This window comes from Anopheles stephensi, chromosome 3 (genome assembly GCF_013141755.1).
Source record: "Anopheles stephensi strain Indian chromosome 3, UCI_ANSTEP_V1.0, whole genome shotgun sequence".
Classification (NCBI taxonomy): Eukaryota; Metazoa; Arthropoda; class Insecta; order Diptera; family Culicidae; genus Anopheles; species Anopheles stephensi.
Genome location: NC_050203.1, coordinates 81,701,020 through 81,725,292, shown reverse-complemented (window position 1 = coordinate 81,725,292; position 24,273 = coordinate 81,701,020). Strand labels below are relative to the sequence as shown.

Below are 24,273 nucleotides of genomic sequence, written 5' to 3'. Positions count from 1 at the left end.
TTTCCGGGGGGAGGGAGACGGAGATGCGAATCGTGATGGGACGGTTGGTTCCAGAAAGCGCGGGCCTGAACAATAACAACATCTTTGCAATGGCACCAATACATGGTCAGGCTGGCTGACTGCCGTTGTACAGATCATCCGTCACCCGATCCGTGGCGACGACGATACTGGAAGGCGTGTGCTTGTTTGTTGGTGGCTGTCGATGATGGCCGTCGCGTCTTTGTGTGCGTTTTGTTTAATCACAACAAATCGAGAGCCCTGTTGACTGTTGCGGTACTCGCATCTAGTGCCCAAATTACCCACCAAGAAATCGACCACTCATGCCTCGTGTCTGTTGGGTACGTTCCGATAGAGGACGTACGTATCTCGCCTGCGGTTGCTCCCACCAGCGCGGCAACTGCAGCCGTCCTTGCTAACCTCACCGTACGAGGCACGGTGCTTATCAGCGGCGGAGATTCGATAGGCGAAGCACTCATCCGGATTGGCTGTTATTGTTTATTTCAGGGCCGTACACACCGTGAATTAGTGGCGTATCTGCGATGTGTGGCGTTATACCTGGTGTGTAACAGTGCAACGCTGAGAATCCCGGTCGCCCCGGTGTGGTAAGCGACCGAAAAACTGACTTCCATTAATGATCATCTTAATCGATTACAACGAAATCTCTTGCCTCTTCCAGCAAGGCATGTGTGTAAAACGGCCAACCCTAACTAGGCACCCAACTCAAGATAAGCCTGGCAGATGGGCACGATTTTGCGCACTTTGTCCCGGTCAATTGCCGCATTCTCGGCCAGCCAGAACCCACCGGACCTAGCCAGGCTAGATGACGTAGACACACACACACACACACACACGCTCTGCCCGGTCAAATCTGGTACAAAGCGGGGTGTGGTTCTGGTCCTCAATTACGGTGTGCGCAGCAGTGTCTTGCAGGACGTGGCAAAGAACTTTACACAGCCGCCAGCCCCGGTGCAGGGTGTGGTGAGGTTATCGGCGCTAGGGAACTAGGACGCGCTACTAAGAGGGCTCTGCTGTACGGTTGACCGCAATTATCAGAACCGATGACGATTGGATGGAAGATGTTTTTTTTTTTTTCTGTTTGTTGCTTAGGAATATTTTGGTCTTACGAAACGAACGCATTTCTTGGGGTGGCCTTCACCCTTCAAGAACGTTGAACTACTTTTCTTTTTCGAGACGTCAAGAACGCCTGATGTGCAGGTTGAAGTTGAAGTGGAGGATCAAGTGGAGATGTTCAGTCCCGTCGATGGATTTGATTTGTAACCTTAAAACTTGCTCGTGTTCCGGGGAATTCGGTTTGCACCATTGATTAGACTCTAGCCAACTGCTATTGTTGGCCTTTAATCGGTGTATTTAGTCTGCGACAAAGGCTGTGTATGCATCCAGCACGTCTATTCGATCGCGCGTGCCCTATCACAGCAGGAAGACACTTCTTCCCACCAATCAAGATAATGATCCCGGAATACACCAATGTTTGCACTTGCTGCTTCCAAAACATTGGCGCAGATCTTGCCGATAGATTGGACGGAACCACAACTAACTAACGAACGAACACGAACGGCGGCTAAATGGCTCCACGCTGGGCTGAATGTTGTGAGTTTACTCCCGTTTTGTTTTGCTCCGGACCTCGGGCTATTAGAAGACGCTAACGACATCCTTGCACGCGGTTGACGTAATGCCGTGATCGTAGAGCCCATCGATCACCGATCGAGCGTTGAAGATTTAAAGGTAGAATGAAGTAAGACATTTGCTTCCGTTTTGTTTGGTTTTGCCTTTATTAGATCATCCATTTCGATGCCTTGTTTTGTGTGTGTGTGTGTGTGTGTTTAAGTGTGTTTCTTCTTGTAATCTTAACTTCCAAACCGATCCAGTAATGATTTAAAACCATTCCTAATAGCACTTTGCATTTTTTTTTCTTCTGTTTTTAATCTCACCTCTCCGACTCGTTCTCACGTTCCTCTTACTTGCCTAGCTCGTCGCTTCTGTAAATAGTGCTCTCTAATACTGCCATCCACGCACCTTGAAGGCTGGTGGGCATAACGCAGCCAAACAAACGCACAAACCAGTATCCTGGCATGATTATCGCTTCCTTGTACCGTCTTGCTGCTGCTTCCCATTAAAACTGTCAATAATTCGTTCCAACATCTCAACTTGCTGCTAAATCTGCGTCGTCCTATCAAATTAACCCATCCGCTTCGCCCAACAAGCTATATCTGAGCTGTAAAATGCCCCAGGCTCTGCCTTGGCAACACATGCAGGGGTTTCACTCGCTATCTCCCCTGTACAACCGCCGGCGTCTAGAATATGGCTTTGGTTTTCTTCTTATTTTCGCTCTCTATCGTTCCTTGAATAATTTAGCACTACTAGTAGTTGTTATCAAAAAATGTGTGTCTGTGGGTTTTTTTTTTGCTATGCCCTGTCCCCAAACTTCTGGTCTATGCTTATAAGAGTTGCTATTATTGGTTCTACTGCGCTACAACAGCTGCTCGTTGTATTTTCTCACACACGCTCCAAAAAGTTGTCTGCCCCTGCTTCTCGTTGAGATTCGGAGGTTTCTTCAATGTAGCTATTCGTTAGGTTTAGTGTACTTCTGCATAGTTCCGGCTGACATTCGGTGGAGCTCTGTCTACCTTCTGTACAATAAAAGGGGGAAAACAAATCTCTCGTCCAACGTCCGCGCCTGCTGAGAGTTGTGATGCTTCCGATAACAGACCGAACAGATCTAGAATCTAGAATGGTAAATAACTTCCCCATTTAAAAAGTCCTGACACTATTCGCTACGTTTGGGTAAGATTTGGTATGTTTTGTATTTCCCTGGATCGCTGTAGTTGTTGTTGTGGTTGTAGGTGAGCAGTCTGCCACCTGCTACATTCGTCTCGGTTTTTGATTGGTTTGAACGATCGGCTTTCCGTAAACCCCCTCGCCTTAAAGCAAAGTTCTGATACATATCTTGTTGGGTTTTGAGAGGAACCCTTTTCTAAAACTTGATCTCTCACGTTTCAGCACGATCACGAATAAAAAAGCGTTCAGTAGATTTCTCGCCCCTCTCATCGAATGACCTCTTCCTAGTGAAGAAAATGAAGAATTCTGCTGCCGCAATAGTGATGTAGTATACTAACAAACAAACATGTTATTTAGAGCAACTTGTGTGCGTGTTCGCCGCTTAACTTCTCGCTTTTTTCCTGTACTGTGGGCAATCGTTTGCGGAATGGATCTTGGAGTTTCCCACCCATAAGTATTCTACCCCGTGGTAAAAATCACAATATATTGCCCCTCACTAGCTGCCATCTGTCATCTTTCGAGCACTCTGCCCGGGGAAACCGCCAACTCCGGCACGATGCCTGAGAGTACGAGAGTTAAAATAGTGTGGTTTGATGAGTTAGAAGAGATTAGTTTCACACACACACGATCGTGATTATGTACGCGAGTGCTCTTGCTTTTGTGTTCTTTGTTGGTTAGGAATTGTTCCTCTATATCTGTACTCCCGCATCCGGTTCCTCTTGTGGATTAATATAATCGGCATCATTATTTCTTTCTGAAGCGCTGCCCACACTCGAGTCAATAGTACAACCGGTCCCGTTTCAGCTCATTGTCCAGATCGGCCAGCTGCTGCAGGAAGCCCTCGTTCGGACGTATGTCCCGATGCATCCGCACGGTACGGATCGCTTCGGCCGCGGTCATTTTGCGGGCAATCATTAGGTACGCTAGAACGCAGGTTGCCGATCGGGACATGCCCATCATGCAGTGGACCAGCACCTTACCTGTTTTTCGGGAAGATAGAGAGATCGAGTTAGAGTTGACCAGAGGGAAGGAGAGATCTCCAGATGCTTACCTCCACTGTTGATGCCATTCTCGATGAACTTGGAGGCGATGTAGAAGTACCGGCTGATGTCCGTCGTCGGCTGGTCAATCATCGGGAAGCCCATATACCTAAAAGTACACCTTGAACCGTGAGTGATGGTAGCAATACTGTTCACTCTGTCACACTACAAGCCAACGGTTCTTTGCAGGTGTCCATTATCTTTGGTCTAAGCTCCCTGGTCCATCGGAAATTGGAATTTTTAAGGGACCAACTCTTTCTTCCGGACCTTCCGGGAGCAGAAGGATATATACCGAGGTGAGTGCGAGAGTTTTCAGTGGGTGCTAATTTTGCCTATCAATTGCAGTTCGGGAGTCTGTTTGCACCGTATCCAAGCGAATCCAAGCTTACCTAATGCCGGACATATCCCGGTAGTAGCTGTGCCCCGTGTCAACCTGCCCGAAGCGAGTACCTTCCGCCGTGTTTAGCACGTGTGTGACACCGATCAACCGTAAATACTGTTTGTTCTTCGCTGAGTTACTGTAACGGGGCGTAGAATTTCGCAGTGTAAGTAGAGCGTACTTGTGGATTTGGCTGCCAAAAAGTAACTTACGCATCGCCAATGTACAGCCGGGGGTAAACTTCATCACAGTCAACGTCATATAATGCACATTCGGAACGGCGAAGGCCCAGCATGGGCCGGCACGGTGTGACCGAGTAGTGAAGGATCCGCTGCAGCTGCCGCCCAGTCGTTTGTTCCGCCATTTTGTCGTTATTACGGTAGTGTGTCAGATACTGTGAAGAGGAAAGGCAAAAAAAAAACAATGGTGGCAAATGAGATACCTCGCAGCGCAAAGAATGCACAGGAAACGCTCTAATTAAATGTCATAAAGCTTTGAAAGCGAACACATCATCATCATCATCACCATCATCAGGCTTGCGTGTCGTGTGGTTCACAAATCAGTTCCCACCAAAGCCCGCACGCCGGGGATTCGTGATACCCACACATATTGTCCCACGGGTCGCACCATCCGGAACGCGCCACACAAGTGAGTCATCAAAATGGCCAAATGGTGGCGCGTGGGGTTTGGCCGAAGCGATTTACTTGAGCGATAAGCCAGCGTGTTGAAGGCACGCGTTCGAGTAGTATCACGCTGCGAGCAGGAAGGAAGGGTTAGACAATTATCGATTAGTGCCACTCCGGGGTGCGCGATTTCCTGAGGACTTTTCCACCCACTGGAGTCACCCACAGTGTCTTTTGTTGAGCGCCGGCCGGGTGTCCATATTGGCACTTCATAAATCGCTGATAAAGCCATTGAATTATGTACGGTATAGTTTTATACTTTATTTACAGTGCCCAGTGTCTGACGGTCCGGTGCGATGAAAAGCACAAACGGGCAGCAAATGGCACGTGGCACTGTCGGTGCAACTGAGCAGCCGTGGAGGTGGAAGCATCCGTCCGTACTAATCCCTACATCAAACATCAAACAGATACACACACAGCGGGAGGTCGATTCTTTTTCATCGATAAACATGACAAAACTAATCCATTACCATGATGGATGCAGCTTGGCCCCTAACCCCCAAACAGACGGTGGGGTTGGGCGATTCGGTCGTCCCCTGCTCCGAATGGTACTTGAATAACAATGAAGGATTCACAAAGGATCGTCCCACCCCCGAAACGAACCCGAAGACAGCCGAAGAAGAAGGGGCATGCATCCCTGGTAGCATTGTCTCTGAGCCAGTCGGTTGGTCGGTTGCGGTTGAATGTTGTGCGTGGCGCGTTTTTATAGATAAAATATTCAAATCGCGAGACATCGATTTGTTGCTGGGAGAATAATTACATTAAATGGACCGATTTACCGATCGGTGCTGGATGGGCCAGTTTGATAAGGATGTTATGGAATGATGAAATGCAATATTGAACTCTGTATAATTTGAATTTGGTAAATATCTGCTGTCCAAAGTTGTGAGAGTATAAGATAGACTTCAATTTTTACTTCAATGATTTAGTTATCTTGAGACCTCATTTTAAGCTACAAACGTCAAGACTTAGTGTCTAGGAGACTAAGTAGCATTTATAAGTTCGTTTGACTTCAAAAACCAGTCCAAAAGTGATATTCTTGGGAGAGCTAGTAAGACTTCTCGCTTTAACATTAGCAGACTTAGTATCCCAACGGCTTAGTTTCCGTTCTGGAAGTCTATCAGGGTATTTGAAGTCTTTAAATAAACTTTCTTTATAATTTTCAGATAAATGCAACTAATTCGAGGACTAAGAGACTTAGAGCTTAAATATCCCAAACTCAACCCCGAACCACTTTCGTGCTACTAGGTCATTCACCTTCTTGATGGTTTTAGCCATTTTTATGTCCTGGTCCTGGAAAAAGCAAAGCAACACGTTGACAACAGATATCCAAAAAGTTTGACCGATTCGTAATAAAAACTATACACAGCGCACACTATCGACGGAGTTTCGTTTTATGAAGTGTCCTTCTTCACTTATTGCACTTTTCTTTTCCTTTTGCTAGGTTTTCTAACGCATCGAGCACCCAACCACAACACTAAACTAGAGCAGTCGAAGCACGATGATGGAGGTTTCGATCAATCTCCCGTTTCCAATAGATGAGGTTCTTTATAGGTGATCCACCAAAGCTAGAAGGACTGTCTTAGCTCCGAACTCTGAAAACCCACGGACACGTCAACTCGCACTGAAGTCACGGCACGGAATGACTGCCACCGATGGCCAAAGGTAAGGTATTAACCTAACCGTCCCAGGTGCTGTACATTCCAAAGCGACGGTTCGTATTCAAATCGGCAGTCGGGTTTCGTGCTGTCACTTTTACTCCTTCTTGCACTTCCGCTCTAGCCGAGTTTTCCGCACCGACGACATCACCGCCTGAAGGCAATTTTCATGGAAGGTATGTGAGTGTGTGTGTGTGTGTGTGTGGGACACAAACCCGTTGGGTTTCCGAGCGTTCCTAGGCTAATGAATAATACAACCGAAACGACTCGTGTACAGAGTTTGAGGATGTTTGAATCTCTCCTTTTCCCCCGAAAAAGGTGTACAAAGGAAGCGTTCGGTTGAGTTGTCACCTGTAAAGCTACTACCCCCACTGCTCATGGTATCGGTTCATCATCACGCTAGATTTCCGTTTTTCCTTTGTTGTCGAACGGGAGCGGGTTCTCTGTCCTGAGGCAAATAGATTTTTCGTTGAGGTCGTTGCACGGCACATCGCTCGAACAACGGTCATAATGACATTTCTTGGCGATATCACACACTCGGGATGTTAATGTGTCAAAACGTACCTCGCCTCAGGAGTTTCTACCTCAGATAAGCTTCACGAATCACAAGCACACACGCGTAGACACGCTTTTTTCCTGTGTAATGCAGATGTTCGCAAATCCCCTTTTGGGATTGTCCGCTAGTGCTCGGGATTTGGTGAATTCTAGCCGTCATGGCTCGATAGTGGCCTCTTAGCGTGAAGTATGCAAATGGGAAATGATGGGAAACTCGGATTCCGGCCGGTGATTGAATTAAGGTACTCTTTTCCCACCCTGTCGGGGCTTCCGGCAGTGGCATTACTTTTCTGGATCGTTGCCAAATGGGTCTTTCGTGTCCTCGGGAAGGTGTCAAGGATGTGTAAATTTAGCTTCGCAGATTTGTTGGTATGAATTATTCTGTATCAGGATAATAAAACCCCAGTGGATAGAACTTATTGGATACGTTACATGAAGCACCCAGAGAGTTGTGATAATAATTAAGTAGTTCGTCTTCGTTCTGAATCCTAGAAGAATAGCTACTTAAAGTCCGGCGAATTCATTTCACAACTGCACCAATCAAATGGCGCCAACTAGACCGAAAGTCGTCATCCCTCTGTACGTGAGGTTCATTCTCCAACTTTCGACTGGACATTCACTTCCCAGGAACTCGCCAACCGCTGGTGTACGTGACGTTCTACGTCCACGATTCCAGCAGAAATGCTTCAGATTGTTGTAATTTATTCAGATTGTGACTGTGAGTATTCGGAGAAAATTGCGCTCCGCAACTATCCAACTTTCCCTGCCCAATTCGGCATTCGGTTGAATTTTTTCGGCGCCACTTCTGTAGTAAATATTGTAGTACGGGCAAGATTGTGACCTTCGGGCGGTATCGAAGTGTCAGACCTTCGGAAGCGTGTGAAAATAGTTGTAGTATTGCCGTTGGGCAGGCCATCGATCGAGCTGGCAAACGTTGCTGATCTACTTCTACTACATTCCGTGGTGGCCGTTTGATAAGCTTCCCTAGTTCAAGGTCAGCATTAATTTCGTTGAGTGAGAGTGTCAATGGCGGGAGTATGTCCGTGAGGGAGATAATCGGGAATTGCTGCAGTCGAGGTGTGGTCAATGTGGAGTGAATTTCACAACAAAAAAAGGAAAGCATTAATTATATACATACCGTACACGAGCGTTACTTTGTACCATGATTGTTGTCAGCGCTGTCAACGTTATGTTCCATTAGACAAAGTGTCCATTTTCGTGTTGCCGGTAGAGTAATTGCTGCAAACAATTTCTCTCTACTGTGTGAGTGTGAAAGGCGCTATCTATCAGAAACACTGTATGAATGTATTATCGTTTCTAGATCAACCACCAACTTCAAACCGTTGGATAACTTTATTGGAGAGCTTCAAAGTCCTGCCCACGAATATAAAGGAAGTTTATCGATAGCAATTAAACAGTTTTGAAAAGCAATTTCGTGCCTACGCTTTGCTCCGCAGCAAAGTATGATTTGAGTTTTCGGAGTTCACAATAGCTCTCACCAGAAGCCAAGCTGCCGCTAATCATTCCAATCAAAATAAGCCCCCCCCCCCCCCCCCAACTCTCGCTCTGTTGGCAAAACTTCCAATCACCGCTTGTCGGCGGCCATCCAACAAAAGAGTTTCCCTCGGCAAACATGAATCCGAGCCCGTTTGTTTGCGCCTTGCTTTATACAACCAACCAACCTTGGTCAACTGGCCGGTTACTTTCTCGCAGTAATTTCCTTCGACGTCTACCATCATCTGGAGCAGCGAACCAGCAATTACAAAAGCTACTACTCCCTTCGGTGGCGGAATACGGGGGAGAGAAGACGGAATTTGCATGTGTTGACTCGCCATCGCTAAGCAAACAACGTGTTTTTCCCCTGTTTCCCTCAGCCATAGGTTCAACCTACGACGAAGAAGACCGCTACTACGTTTGGGGGTAAAGGTGCTCGCAAGGTCTCCCCAAACTCCTGTATCCTTCGAATACCGTCGATACTTCCATGGTGGCATTTCAAAACTGTGCCATTGGTCCTTCACCTGAACCTCGGCAGCTGGATGCATTCTGTACGGCAAGAGAATGTTTGAAGCGGTTTTCGGAAAACAAAAAAAAAAGGAAGAAGGAAAATTATTAGGACAAGGCCACCCGGAAGTCCACTCATACCCGACACACCGACGGCGGAAGAGTATGGGCAAATGAATTTGTTTGTTTCCAACATTTTCCAACCACGTAGAGCCGCCCTGTTCTCTGACGGCCCGGGGAATGTCGCGTGTAACGTAGCAACGGTATGTGTGAATCTGTGGTGTGTGTGTTTGGTGAGTGATTGCCCGTGGGGGTGAAGTAAACAAACGTAACGTCACGTAACGTCACGTAACGCTTGCTTAAGGTGGGATTAGACGAGTGAGGATTTTGCTAGATTTTAAATACAATCTAGTATGATTCCTTTTTTCTTACAAATATTTAATGTGAAAAATTTAGTAAAAGTATGTTTTATTATACATTAAAATTATAAAATCTAAAAACAAATTATACTTCAGCAGCATAAATACCAACGTCATCTGTAAGTAAGTAAACAAACTACTTTTCAATTTTTTGTGAAATTTTTCACACAAAACTAGAAGTAACTGCTTTGTATAAAAAATGTGTATTTGTCATAAATGAAACGAGTAAATAAATACATAAATTTATATTTACTCATCAAATACCTCAACGCCATCTGTGATAAAGATCTAGAACTATTTTTCGATTTTTTTTTCGTGGATTTCTTCATGGAAACCATAAACAATGGAGTTGAAAAACAATAAAAAATTGGGAAACATATTTGAATTCCTCTCAGTAAGTAAAAAACCTGCAAGCGAACTGCTTTTTTCCAATTTCAAAATAGTTCACATACCCAAATGCCATATATTCGTGTATGCATCGTTGAATAAAGCTTTCCAAACTGCACCAACAGCTTGCTCCGGCATGACAATAAAAAACTGCAACGAATCAAAACGCAATATAGCGTGGAACCACGTGGTTGGTGCCCGCGTGTGGGTATTTGCTACCATAATCGAGCAGCGTACTCGGTTGACCGAGGCTGACAAATATTATTCCCTTGGCATACTCGACCACAGGAATTCGCTGTTGTTTCTAGCATGTGTGAGCGTTTTTTTTATTTGGAGGGTCCCTCTGTTTTTGGATCCCCGTGACCGGTGACGGAGGATGCAAATAATAACTACCATTTATGGGTATTTGCCTGTGCACGCGACGAGCAGGGTTGAGATTGACCACGCTGACACCCTCATGGGAGATGTTCTACTGCAAGCGTAGGCAACCCCTTTTAATACCTTAATCGATCGATATGCACAACGAGATAAGCGCTTTTGCAGGTGCATGTTTACTTTATCGCCCGATTCGCGATAGATTGGGCGAGTTATGGTCACAAGCCCGGAAGGCCACCTTCCACGAATATGGTTGAATCGCACCCTCGCGCATCCGGAAACTAATTAAAGCGACGTGTCGTTCCAGTGGATACATGCACACCGAAGCAGTCCGAAGCGAATTGAGCCCTGTCCTGGAAGGTTTACTATAATTGGATTATAATTGATTACTGGCCGCGAAAGGAGACTGTCGAGCCGTCCCGGGTTTCGGAATGGCACGTAAATGTGCCATGAGTGGATCATGTAATTATTGATGTACTGGGTGGTTTATTATTATGCTAGCGGGACGGGATAGGTTGATCAGATGATTAACCGTGCCGTTGCCGCAGGAGCTGATGAGAAAGTGCACTCAAGCGAAATGCAATCGATGAGGACTGGTTTTGAGAAGAACTTCGTTTTAAGAGCGAGTCCTCTATAGGTCAAACTTTAGTCGTAAATAGCTGATCGCTTCTAGACTCATTGTGAAGCGCACCAGTTTTAGTAGGAATGGGTAGATAATCAAAAACGAAAAAATAGGAAATAAAATGGGAATGTCAACGAATAGCGTTGGATGAGCTCTTCGTTTTGGCAGTACTTTACGTAACTACCAGACGTGGCCAATTGATGAGCTTTAAATCGAACTTCTATAACAAGTTTTATGGCGAGCGCAGTATTTCGCTGTTTTACTATACAATAAGCCATAAGTCTTCGCTCGCATCGTTAAATCAATCATTCAGCGCAACCGGCGAACCGACCATTATGGTGGGATGATCTAGTTCGGACGACCGCTCGCCAGCTCATCATCCATCCAGCATTCCAATGTCATGAACGTGTGGCGTGGCGTGGATTGTATTTCCCCCACGGTGTGCTACGCCTGAGAAGTATAAAAATAGTCCACTTCCAAGCGTCCGTGCAGTGGTGCAAATGTGGCAAACTTCACGCGTGGAATGTGTTTTTTCAAGAATAGGGGAGCGAGAGAAGTACACTGCGATGACATACATCCAAGAACACCGTGGAGCATAACGCGGGCAAGGTGAGATCGTATGCTTGTTTTTTTTTGGTTGTGGTATTTGGATGCGTCTAATCTTACACACCGCATGGATTAAAATTAACTTTAGGGGAGCGACTGTGGGATTGTGCTTGAAGAGCAGTTTGACAGCCCTGCTAAGTGCCAAAGAGAAAATAAAATATTGATTTATTTATTTATTTTATAAGGCCGAGACCTTTAGAGGTTGTAATTCCAAGGAAAAAGAAATTAAAGCAGTGTTAATAATTAACAATGCAGTAAAGGACTAATTTAACATACTTATTTAAAATAGTATGACCAGTCAGTTAGAGAAATATATTTAATAGAAGCGGTGCATATAATTTTTTAAATTGAAAGAAAAATGCATGTCATCAAACCTTTCTACTCCATCCTCACCTTTTCTCCCTTTTTAGACGAATGGTATTAGTCAGCCAATTAAGGATTTCTTGAACTATATCTTGAGTAAAACTTGAGTTGGATGCTACTGATCAGGAATGTCAAACCTTTCATTATAACAGAATATTTGTTTTAAATTCGAAATATTTTGAATTAATGTTAATAATCGTCTATTTTGAACTGGGCAGTGAATCAACCTCCAGTAAAAAGGCCTAAAGCCCCCTTTAGAAAACCGTCACTACAATCGTAACGATTTGCTGTACATGTATCATGACAGCGAATGCAAACATTTACCACAACCAACAGAACTTGCAGCACCACTTGACCGCAAAACTAATTGGCGAGAAGGGTGTACGACAAATTACGGCTAATTGGATACAGTTATGAAAGTAAGTTCGCAGCAGCAGTCCAGCAGCTGTCCAGAAGGTAGAAAGGGAAAACAGAGAAAAGGAAAAACGTCAGCGAAAAGAAAGCAAAATCCTAGCCTTGAAATTCGTTACACACCGGGCGCAGCAGGAACACAGCCTGAAATGTCCTCCGGCGGGAATAATTACGAACCATTTAGAATGCCTTTCCGCTCGAACACGTCCAGGATTAGGATGCGGTCCGGTCCGCCCAACGGAGGAACCGATGATGTTCTCTCTCTCTCACTCAGTGTGTGGGCCAAGGGCGTCGTGTGATGGGTCTCGCACGATTCTGTTTCTGGTGCACGTCCTTTATTGCAATTTCTAGTTCTAACGCCTGCTGCCCGGAGAACAAGAAATTTCCTTGTTTGCCTTTCTTTCCCAGCACACACCGTTTTATGGTGAAGCTGGGTAAAAGTTAAGCACTTGCTTGTTTGCCGGGAGCTGGGTTTTTGTCGCTGTTGGTCGCTCAAAGGACACGGCGCGAGCTCAATGGGTGGGAAATATTGATCCTCTTATTTCAAGCACAATCGCGGCTCGGTGCTTTATTGCGCACCAGGAAATCGGATCCTGCAACAACCATTGCGTGGGGAGCAACAACAACAACAACAACAAAAAACCGTGTCCATACCGGCGAAATCCGGGAAGCAGCATCCGTTGGTGGTGTGGATTCGGGGGCAGCAAATAAAGCGCTGAGGGAAATTAATGGATTTCAGGAAAATTAAACAACGGTGATAAATCCAATCTGGCATTCTTGGTAGGGTGAAGGAGGAGGAGAGTGGGGGGAAAGGCATGATTTGTCACAATGCTAGCCGACGTTAAAATAGCATCTGGATGCTCGTTTTGGGGAGTATATTTCATTTTAACAGCTTTCCATGGAGGCGCCTGGTGGCTGGTAAAATGTATGGAGTTTTGTTAAGGTATTTGTGCGTTGGGGGTTTTCTGCGTTCAGAATTATGCTTAAGAGAAACGATTTTAAAGTTGACAATTTTTCCACATCAAAAGCATTTAAATCATGTTTAATTAAAAATAATTAATTATTCATTAAAAAAAAATCACCCGAATGTAGTGCACGATCAGTTGCAATATTTATCAACTCAAAGTGGCCATTAAAATGCCGCTCTTCGGTACCGCTCACGATTGGTAACAAGTGTTTATTTTAATTCTGACAAATGCTTTCGCTCCTCCGCTGCGCTGACACACTTTATGCCGTTCCGTTTTGGCATCATCCCAACCATTCTGCTCATAAGCATCATCATGCTGATGCGGTGTTGCCTCATCATGTCGTCAGGTTCAGCTGAAAGCAATCTCATTCTTCTTGAATCCCTTGCCACCTCACCTCTTCCCACACACACACACCTTTGGTTTTGATTTCCGAACCGAACGATAAGAGGTGACCATTGCAATAACCACAATCGGCAACACACCTCGGCAACTCCTGTTTATTTGCCAAATACTGATTACGCTGGGGCCGAAAGAACAAAACGCTGTGCAATCCCTTTGCATTGCTTTTGTTGTTGGAATGGGGAAGGGGGATGACAAGTGTCTCACCGTCCACAATAAAACGTGCTATTTTTGTGACCCCAAAATAACACAACTACCACCGCCATCAGAACCGCCCGAGTATATCTGGTGCCGTAAATATAATCGTAACGTTTGGTTAATATTTATGATCTCGTTCAGCTGTAGTAAAGGATACATTTAGCTTTCACTGGTCCCGCGTTTCTTTTCTTTGTTCGGTTCTTTGACCTCCTAGCCTCCCCCCTACTTCATCTCTTTTTCAGTAGGAAGGTGTCTGTAGTAATTGCTGCCGGTGGGTGGGTGTGTGTAGTGCTGCTGCCCCTAATCTGACACCGGGCGTGAGTAATATGTGCGAAAATATACGTAACATCACATCGCGTCGTTCGGCAAAAAGTTGACCGAAAGCTGAAGCGGGAGCGCAAAACTTTAGCGGTTTGGATTTATGGGCAAAGTTAGCTTCGTGCTAGAGAGAGAGAGAGAGCGAGTGATGTTGAACGGTATCGTCCAAACAGCTGGTATTCGTTGTTATCAAAGTGTCTGGTCGGGCCGGGAGCTGCAGCTGGAGGTTAGATTATTTATGATTATATGAGATGGGAGGATATATATTTTTAGGCTAATGCGCTTGTGGTTGAAAATTATTGTAGTGGCTTGTGATTGGTGGTACGCACTCAAATATTCAGCTGTGTGATTGGACACTTGTCATGAAAGATACTATAAATTCCGAAGTAAGCGATTAAAGTCATCCAGTTGCCTACTTTCAGGAGTAATTTTATGCAAAAGCTAGATTTTATCATTTTGAGTATTTGTTGTTAAAATTCTTATCAGAAATGTTTAAATCAAAGTAAAAATTTGTTTCGTGAAAAGCGAAGAAAAATGATGGATTGCCTACTTTCAGGCTTATTTCAAAGAAGGCCTTTACAAAGAACTGCTGGATTTTTAGTCATATGGATTTTGTATTTGCTTAAGAATATCTCTCCAATATCCAGAATTGAGTTATTGCTCGAAATTGTTGTAAAAGTCCCTTAAAAAATTTATTCTGTTCTCTAAGAAGCGATGAAACTCATCCCTTTGCCTACTTTTAGGCGTTTTTCATATATCTTACTCAAGAATATGAGCAAGCTTTTTATTTTTTTCTTAACCTCTAATTATACCTGAGTTCTCGTTTTCATTTATAAAACCCAACCAAAACACCTCATCTAGAACCCCTAAAACCACTTCGTATCAAATTTCCTCCCCAACAACAAAAAATTGCATCATAAATGCAGTCCTGAAAATAGAATTTGTGCACATTAAAAAGCTAATTTCGATGCATTATTAAATCCCTTTGGTACCTTCTCCTGTGCCTGCATTTGACACAAAAACCCACTTGCTCTTTAAAACGGTTGTCAGAGAACTAGAAATAGACCCTCAACCACAACCTCAGGTCCAACATCCTGTTTCGCTAGGTACTTTACGAGCAAGTGGCTCCGTATGTCCGGTACCGAACGGTTGCTAGACCTTCACACAACGAGCTCGACTGCACTCGATTCTCCCATCGGTACATGCGAAAAAAAAACGCATCCAATTTAGACCTCACTCCCGGCACTGGGGCTCGGTAAAGGTCTTTACCGTGTTTGCATTCGTGTGCATTCGGTATGCTTAGCACGTGCGCACCGCAAACTCCTATACCGAAACCAAGACTCTGTGTTCTGAGAGTGTTTTTCTTCTCACTCGCAAAGTTCAAACGCGTAAACCGCTGCCCGTACCGTACGCCAACGCCCAAGAAGTTCGTTCGCTCTACTCGGTGGATCACAAGTACCAGGTGGAAGGGTTGCTGCACTGGGAGGTAGCAAACGCGTGGCGTCTAAAAATGGCATCGCGTACGCGGGTTTAGCATATTTTTGCACAAACTCCATTCACGGTCACCTCGGTCCGGTGGTGGTCCGTCGACGGTAGCTCGGGCAGTGGGCTGGCCCATTCCACCCAAAACCGGACAGGTTCTCCCGGATGAACCTGTCAAGTGCTACAGCTGTTGGACAATGTTCTGTGAGCGGCGAGACAAGTTCGCTCCACGCATCGTCTGCCGCGCGGTGGGATCCACCAGCACCGGGCCCAGGTGATAATGGCTATAATTAGATATTGTTAGCGAACTCCCAAAGAAGGGAAGGATGCGCGGGTAGATGATGGTGATAATGTAAACTTTGTTAGAAAGGCAGGGATAACAGCTTGAGAGGGAGTTAAAGACTCTGAGAATGAAAAGACAAATTGTAAGACAACAACATTATAAAACTTTCATAAATATTTAAAATATTATTCTCTTGATAACTCCAGGCATAAGACTTTGATGACTTGAGACATATACTACCCAAGAACTGTCAAGATTTTTTCTCTTGAAAGCTTCAGATATAAGACTTTGATCACTTTAGACAAAAACCAAATCTAGCCCATCATCGCGCCAGCACCGAATCATCACACCGAAGATCTCATCATGATGCATTTAATTCCTTTCAATTGACTCATCCGCTATAATGACAAATGAGCACCCACCCCGAACCGACAACACCCGGCCCGTTGTTTGTTTTGTCCCGTCCGACATTGTCATCGATACTATCGAGATAATCTATTTCCGGTGTAGCACAATTTATAGAGGTTGGGCATCTACACAAATCGAATGCACATGTGTCACAACCGCTCGTCTGATTAGCCATTTAGTAGAGCGGCAGTCGCAAGCAAATCTCCGGTAGTAGCCGTGCAGCTGATTTGCTTCCCAACAGTCCGACAACAATGGTGGCGGAGATCCAAACCTCCCAAGCCCAGTCTCCTCAGCCCAGTTAAAGGTACGGCGTCATTTGACCTGACCCGATCAATCGGTCGGATGGGTGGTCTCAGGTTAAAGCTATGCTCATAACTATTGCACACCGAGATCACCGGGATGAATCACAGACGACAACCGTTCGGGTTCACCTTTTCTTTGTGTGCCATACACACTAAATCACCATTCCGGACCATTAACGGGGTACCGGGCGGAAATTGGAAGCGACAGCGGTGAAGAGTTACAGGATCGATTACCGGATAAATGATGGGATTACGGCAGCAGACGGAAGCGATTGTTTTGGCTTTAGTGCCGTAGCTCTAAACTAAATTGGGAAGCATTTATTTTCATACTAGAACCGTTGAAGGAAGGAGCGCTAGGAACGCTGGTAGCGATCATATGGTGTTTGAATAGTGAGTGGAAGTTGTGGATGAGAAATGCTTAATAATATTTAGATTTATTTGCGAGTTCATATAAGACTGTTTTCAGGTGAATTATCAGAAAAAATATTTAGTTTTAAGATTGTTTAAGCATGAAGGGTTGCATACCTTTAGGCGTTATTATTTTAAAATTCAAATAGGGTAATATAAACTCTGATGCTTGTAGTATTTCATTTTGGTATTTACCTATCAGTAGTATCGTGAAATATAGATTACAACGCCTAAAGGTAGGCAATTCGCCAATTTAATACTTCTTTATATAATTTTTTAAACTTTTTATACAATTTTAAGGCATAAAACTCGAGTTTTTACTCTCCAAAATTGATTTGATTTCCTCACAAAAAGTGCTCCTAAATTCAAACCCATAATCACCAACGCATAAAGCAGAACAACTTTCAACTCTAATAAAATGTGCATTAAATCCACGTTCACGATCAAACCCCACTTAACCCAGGGTGATAGTGGGTAGGAGGACGTTCCTGTAGAAAACTTCCTCGTTTTTAACTTCTACAAACCCATTAAACCCTTTTACCCACACAGACAGACAAAACGATATATGGACGTACCGCGTATCTCCAGGACATTTTGTGTGGTCGTAGTTGGATTTTGTTTAATCGATGCCCAAAAAATCACTCGAACGGGGTTTGTGAATCCGTTTAATCAACTCTCTCGCTGGCCTTAACACTGGAGGATTCTTGCTGCTCCCACTTTTTTTTCGATTTCACCCAAAGCTTCACAGCAAAATTTTGCACTACTTTACGCAAGTTTCTTATATCGCCACAATTTAGAAAATTCCGAAAAAATCGAAACTCGAACACCGATCCAATACACTACGTGACACACTTAATTGACACAAGATTTAAAATTTCCAGCTTTTTCTTTTTTTATAAATGGAAAACTATGTTTAGCTGCTTCCGATCCGAAAATTCCGAACTAAAGCAAAAGGGAAGCGTGTGGAAAAAACGTTAGGCCAAGCACAAGCGCCGTATCTGCTCGGTGCTGCTCTATACTCTGTACACGTGCTGCAACGGTCGCGGTTTGAGCTCAACTAACCTGCTCGCAGCGAACCATGCCTGCTGCTGCCAACCGCCCGGCAGAAGGGACCCCGACGCCAAAGCCCCACTCCTCTCCTCTTTTTGCAACCTCTCCCTCACAAACATGCACACCGACACACTCACCCACCGGTTGAGGTAATGACGCCGTTTGCACCCGTTTTTGTGTACACCAAAGTTCGTGAAAACCGTTCACCGTGTGCGTTTCGCTACTCACCGACTACCGGGAGTGGAAATTCTCGGGAAGATGGTGGTGGGGAAGGGAAGTGTGCTTGTGTCACCCTTACCGGCTATCGACCTCCACCATTTGAACGGCACAAACGAAAACAAACCTCGTCGATCGGTGTTGGCTTCGATGCGTGGCTACGATTTTCCACACCTGTCTGTCGTGGAGGGTGAGGAAGAAAATGAGCGGAGGAGGGGTTGAGGTTGATTTTTCATTTTTCCACACCGCTCGGAAAAACATATTACTAGTTCCGTAAAGGGGGGGGGGTGTTTAGAAGGTTATGTGTGTGAGTGTCTAGCTCACTTGTTGGTATCGTTTATGTGGGCGATGACTGACACAAGGTGAGCTCGCATGCGTGAGATAAACACAACCGCTCACTCTTTAAGTTTCTAAATTAGATTTTCTAAAGTAGAAGCTAAAATACGACCAACGTAATACTGAAATGCTTTATTTGTCCTTAAAACTTGAAGCTAAAACCCTCAATCAAGGGCAAATTCCGTTCAACAGTCTGTACAGCGTGAGCGCTGCTGTGTGAGATGAGATAAAAATAAACTCACCGACTCACGCTGTGACTGAGAGTGAGAGTGAGCGGGTTTTCTGCTGACGCCGTGATAAACCTCGGTTCGGTACCACGGTGTGGGTGGCACGGGCATGGCGTCTGATTGTTTTGTACACTTTGCACTTGGATGATTCATGAAACGTGAAGTTTGTCTGCATGCACACCGAATTACTTTGACGTCCGGTGGGGAGGAGGTTGCTTTAATCGCGAAGGTTTTGCCTTTCCCTCGCTTGCTCTCTCGCTTGGCTCGCGTTGCATCATCTGGTGAGATGTACTAATAGGTGATGAAATACTTAAAGTACTTTAAGCTAAAATGAATGCTCTAGAAGATCATTTTGATTTTCCGGGAAATGTTGACCAAGTAAAGTAGAATGGGAACTGATATAAGGAAAATAACATAGAATTTTTATCTTTTAGGACTACTTAAAATTAGAAGCAGCATAAATTATAAGTAATGATTAAATTTTTGTTAAATTTTATCTAAATGATCTTAAAAAAGATACATAATACCAACTGAGGCAATTAAAAGTTATCAGAATGATATTGAATTTTATTAGTTTAAAATTTGCAAACTTATGTCTTCAAGCACTAAGAGACTGAGAGTGATTATCATTAAAACATTCAACATATAGAAAAACAGGATCAAAGTTAAATTAAAATTTTGAAGTTTTTTTGTTTTAAATAAATAAATCATTTTCAATCATGTTTCAATTGAAAAATGAGTTATAATTTATCAACGAAAATGGTTAAAGTCTTAAAATGTAGTCAAATTAGAATTAAATTTTAAAAACATTGAGGTTTGTACAATTTAATAAATCAAATGTTCAATTATTCTTAGCTTTTGCTTCATTTTTACAAAGCCCAATAATATATAATATATAATATACATAAATAACTGAAGCCTTAATTTAAAAATAGATAAGTTCATAAAATTTATATTCATAAATAATTTGTATATACATCGAAAAGAAAAAGAATTGTAGTGGAAAAAGGTGCCTAATAAGCTGAAAATAATTTCCCCTGTCTTGAGACAGAAATTCACCACAATGTTATCTGCCTTGCTTTCCACCCAAAAACGCTTTTTTTTCTCTTGCCTTCACTATCTTCCTTTCTCAGAACTCCCAAGCATACGAAGCAAGAAAAAAATGAGGATCTCCACATCGAAAAAAAATCTTCTACACAATTTTATCACACCTCGATGCTAAGCACAGAAAGGAAGTTAAGAAAAAAAGCTCCTCCTTTTTCGTCTACCGAATTGTGCATCTTACGCAAGAAAGCGGAGATAATAAAATGCGTATTTGACCTGTCAGGCGAAGAAAATGCGGGCAACGACCCTTTTGTTCCTCGGTACACCGTTCAAAACTGAGCAGAACGGGTGACCAAAGGGAAAGAAAACGGAAAATCCCTCCCAGTCAGAATATCACCCACTCACACCCCTCGGAAGACCAAACTGATAATGATGATATTGTCACGCTTCATTTGATAAAACTGTTCATCTGGGCCGAGTAAGCGCTGCTCGCTGCAAATCGACGTTCGAGTCTTTTCTTTTTTTCGCTTCTGCTTTCTCCGGAAGGAAATGAAACAACCGTTAACGAGTGGGTGGCAATGAAGGAAAGACGTGCGTGGAAAGGCTCGTGAAGAAGGAGCTACGAAACATTGACGCTCATTAGAACCGAATCGTGGAGCAGTGGCTCACTTTCGTTGGTTAGTGGAAGGAAATTGGATTTTCCCATCCATCGGCCACCCACAGGCTGCGTGCTCCACGCCCCTGGGACGTCATCCTGATTACAAAAGGCACCACCGTGGACCGTGCAAGACCGCGATGCCTATTTGAATGGATATTGTTTTCTGCCAAACGGCGACTGGTTTTCCTTTTCCTTACCGGGGTTTCTGCCTCTCTTCTTTTTTTTCATCGAGGAAGTTACATAAAATTTACAAATTCCGTGTAGAAATAGTGGCGGCCTTTGTCACCCATTCGGCAAAGCAATCTTTGCAGCGCCGAAAGGTTAAAGGCATTTCAATTGAAGACGGAAAAGCCAGGATTCATGGTCGCATTGCATCGTTTGCTGCAAAAGTTGGTTGGACAAATTAGACGGAAGCACCAGCACCACGATGACGAGTGCCAGACGCTGACAACACATTCATCCTCTCGGACGCTGATGTTTTGTCGCGTGTTCGCCTTATTATCCGGCGAACACACTGGAATGAAAGGCACCCTTCGGAATGTCAACCATCGTACTAGTGCTTCTTTACCTTTAGGCTGTCCTTTCTAAGGGGTCCTTTTCTGTGCCCAGTGACGCTTTTCCAACCGTGGTGTAAATAGCAAAACACTATCCCACCATCCTGCCCGCCAGCTGCTTGATGGAGCACGAGATGGAAGCTTTTCGCTCGATTTCATTCAATTTCACAATGAATCGTTAGAGAGCAAGGCAAAGGTCTCTCTTTCCATCCCTGGCCGTTTTCTGTGCTTTATTAAATATTTAGCTCACCGCTTGGAAGGGAAAAGGACGAGAAAAGAACAGCATAGTTTGGCCCATGTTTTGGGAAGTCGGCGGGAAGCCCACACGCTCTGTGCTTGATAATGATTTGCCTTGCAGCAATTAAGGTTTGGAAGGAATGGAGAGCAAGAGTGAAATGGAAATTACAAGCTGCCGTTTTTTTTTTTTTTGTTTGCCTTTCAATCCCGGCAAACGCATAATGTTACATGAATAAACGATTTCATTTGGTGTGGAGGGGGGGGGGGGGGGGGGTGGGAGAACTGGGAAAAGCTCGTACACCAGGCACAATAATCCGATGCTTTCTGTTTTAAGTGGCACGAAGTGGGTTTCAAATATTCGAGTGATTTGAGTATAAGGAAAGAAGGAAATGGAAATGAAAACCAATTATTCAAACCGTGTTTGTAATAGTAATTCATTTCAGGTACGTCGCTTCCATATCGATTACTTGAAGTTAACGTACGTGGAAAGTGTCGTTTATACCTAAAAAGTTATCTGAAGAAGACAAATTGTTTTTCTAACGATCAAATAAAATAAAAATAGAAGGACAATCAAAATGAATTAAACAGTTCATTAAAACATTCTTCGCAGTGAACAAAATGTACAGCGGTGGGACAAGCTTTACATAGTTTATTATGAGCTTGATATAATTGGATTAATTCAGCAAGCTTTACACCGTGTATTATGAGCAATCTTGCTATGCAGACTTGTTAAATTTAAAGCATTTCCTATATCACACCTATCAACAACAAACAACGCTTGAAGTTCTGAAGCGACTGGTGGGACACATTCCGCATCTGCTACTATGAGCTTACTTATGCTTTAGTTTTGTCCAAATGTACATAATCTATTATTGAACGATTTTAAAACGTTTAATCATTTTCTCTCCACCAAACCCACCCAGCTCCAAACATCCAAATAACAGCATTCATTGCAGACCACACATTCCGTTCCGTTGTATGAAACTTCATTTTTCATCTCATCATCCTAACCAACCCGCATATATACATTTGACCGAAGCCAGATATGGGATGGAAATCCTAACAATAACAAAAAAATATCAACGATAAGAAAAGCTACAGCATAAAGTAACAGAGCCATCAGTGAAACCTTCGTCATCGTCCCGAGCGACTCCAGCCGTGGGTCCTGACAGGACACTCACTCTCGCCAGTGGTAAAAGCGTAAACAGCATCACCACAGCACATTTCCCCACATAGACTCACATTCCAAATGCGATAAGCTTAACGCTTCTTCACTCGCTTCTGTTGTTGTTTTCCCGAATCTGGCCGCTCGGGTGGAAGTGGCTCAAATTTCCTCCGGATACACGGAGGCCTACCATTAATCATCCATTTTCCAAAGGTTTATCACCAAGGACGGTGAGGATGGGAAATGGTTCAGGGGAAGGAGACCCCCATCATACACACACGGTCGCATCGGTCGGACATTGGCTTTTTCCCGAACTTTTCGGTCTCCTCTTTCACACACAGGCACACGTTCCTGATGCTTCTTATTTTGAAGATCTACCAGCAGCTCATCAGTATCGTCATTCCATCTCACTCTCACGTGCGAGTTTTCTGCTGCTCACGTGAGGCCCGACAAACGCTTTTCATCGATGTCAAGAAAAAGCCATATAAACAGTCGGCCGAGCGCGACAGAACGAACTCCCCACCGATGGGGAGTATGAGATGCTATAGCGCGGGGGCAGGGTGACTCGAATTAGATGAATACCCTATTTGACCGTGAACTTTTACTGCGTCTCAGTCAGAGTGTCTCGCGTCGGCTGTCGGGTTGGGAGTTGGAGTATCGGAAATGGCGCGCGTATTTTTCGCGAATCGAAATATCCCACACCCACGCCACATTGTCGAGCGTTCTCCAAAGCGCGTTCTAGGCATGGCGGCCGTTCTACGGGTGTTTACTACCCGACCCGTGGTGCGGTAACGTTAGCTTGGTAGCGTTTAAATATAGACACGATACTTACGGGGCTTCAGCAGCGAGGTTCGGGTGAGCCGTGTGCGTGAGACGCGTGTGAGATGCACCCCTGATGCACTCCTGCACTAGCTGCAGTTCGGGGTTTTTGCTCAACGTGATGCAACACACCACACAAACACAGAGAATGTTCCGTGCCGCGTACTTTGGAACGAGTTTGTGTGCGAAGATAAATGACAATCTATTCGCTTTCGGGTAGTTCGCCCTCGTCACTATATATCACAGACCTGATGCGTCACTAAAACTTAATTAATTTAACACATCCACACGTCGTCGTCGCCGTGTCAGACACTTCCGATTCGGGGTGGGTTGAACGCGGGCCGGGCTACATCACCGGAGATTGCCTTTCTGTTTTGCGCAGCAACTCCCCGAGAAATGTCCCCGAAATGTTCCGAACGGTGTTGGTAAAGATTGCTGAACCATGGACCGCGCAGAATTCACGGCAAGGGAGACCCCGAGGACAAACTTTTCCGACAAACTCCGGGGACACTTTTGGGAGCAACACAGACCGGTCTAACAACACGTACAGTAGTAAAACAAGCTCATCAAGCACAAGCAAAAACTCGCCCCCCCTGCTGTGATGATGAATGAAGGGACAACCTCCTCAGGACATCAGATGATGGTGGCAGCAGGATGCGTTGACTTCGGCTCTGCCATCCACTAGCACGGTGACTCGGGGCGTCAATAACAATAACAAAAAAGCACACCAACACCCCAAATACCCCGTCGGTCACTCCGTCTTTTTGTTGTGAGAAGCACTTTGAAGCTTGCCCGCTTGGAACGGAACCGGAACTTCGCGTCTTTCTGCGCCAACGAGCGAACGCTGAATGACGTAGACAGAATCACGGCGTGGCGTTCGCTTGGTCGGGCCCAGTGGAGCGTACT

General features: G+C 44.5%; 1 protein-coding gene and 1 long non-coding RNA gene across 7 annotated transcripts; one reads left to right on the top strand and one right to left on the bottom strand.

Moving 5' to 3' along the window:
• The first annotated feature begins 133 nt into the window (after positions 1-133).
• Positions 134-4,376, top strand: LOC118513626. Its single transcript, XR_004906497.1, has 4 exons — positions 134-435; positions 505-602; positions 677-3,965; positions 4,026-4,376. It is a non-coding gene; the product is annotated as an uncharacterized LOC118513626 (long non-coding RNA).
• On the bottom strand, positions 1,772-24,273 carry LOC118513624 (dual specificity protein phosphatase 3). 6 transcript variants are annotated; one of them, XM_036059682.1, is made up of 5 exons: positions 6,156-6,568; positions 4,428-4,609; positions 4,226-4,354; positions 3,848-3,957; positions 1,772-3,776 (listed from the first exon to the last, which is right to left on the bottom strand). In XM_036059682.1, the coding sequence occupies exons 1-5, from the start codon at positions 6,174-6,176 to the stop codon at positions 3,574-3,576; spliced, it is 645 nt and encodes a 214-aa protein (XP_035915575.1). In that variant the 5' UTR covers positions 6,177-6,568; the 3' UTR covers positions 1,772-3,573. The 6 variants fall into 6 exon arrangements, with proteins under 6 accessions (XP_035915575.1, XP_035915581.1, XP_035915580.1 ...); XM_036059688.1 differs by lacking the exon at positions 6,156-6,568 and adding an exon at positions 23,381-24,273 and having other exon boundaries at positions 1,777-3,776; positions 3,848-3,945; XM_036059687.1 differs by lacking the exon at positions 6,156-6,568 and adding an exon at positions 23,381-24,264 and having other exon boundaries at positions 1,777-3,776.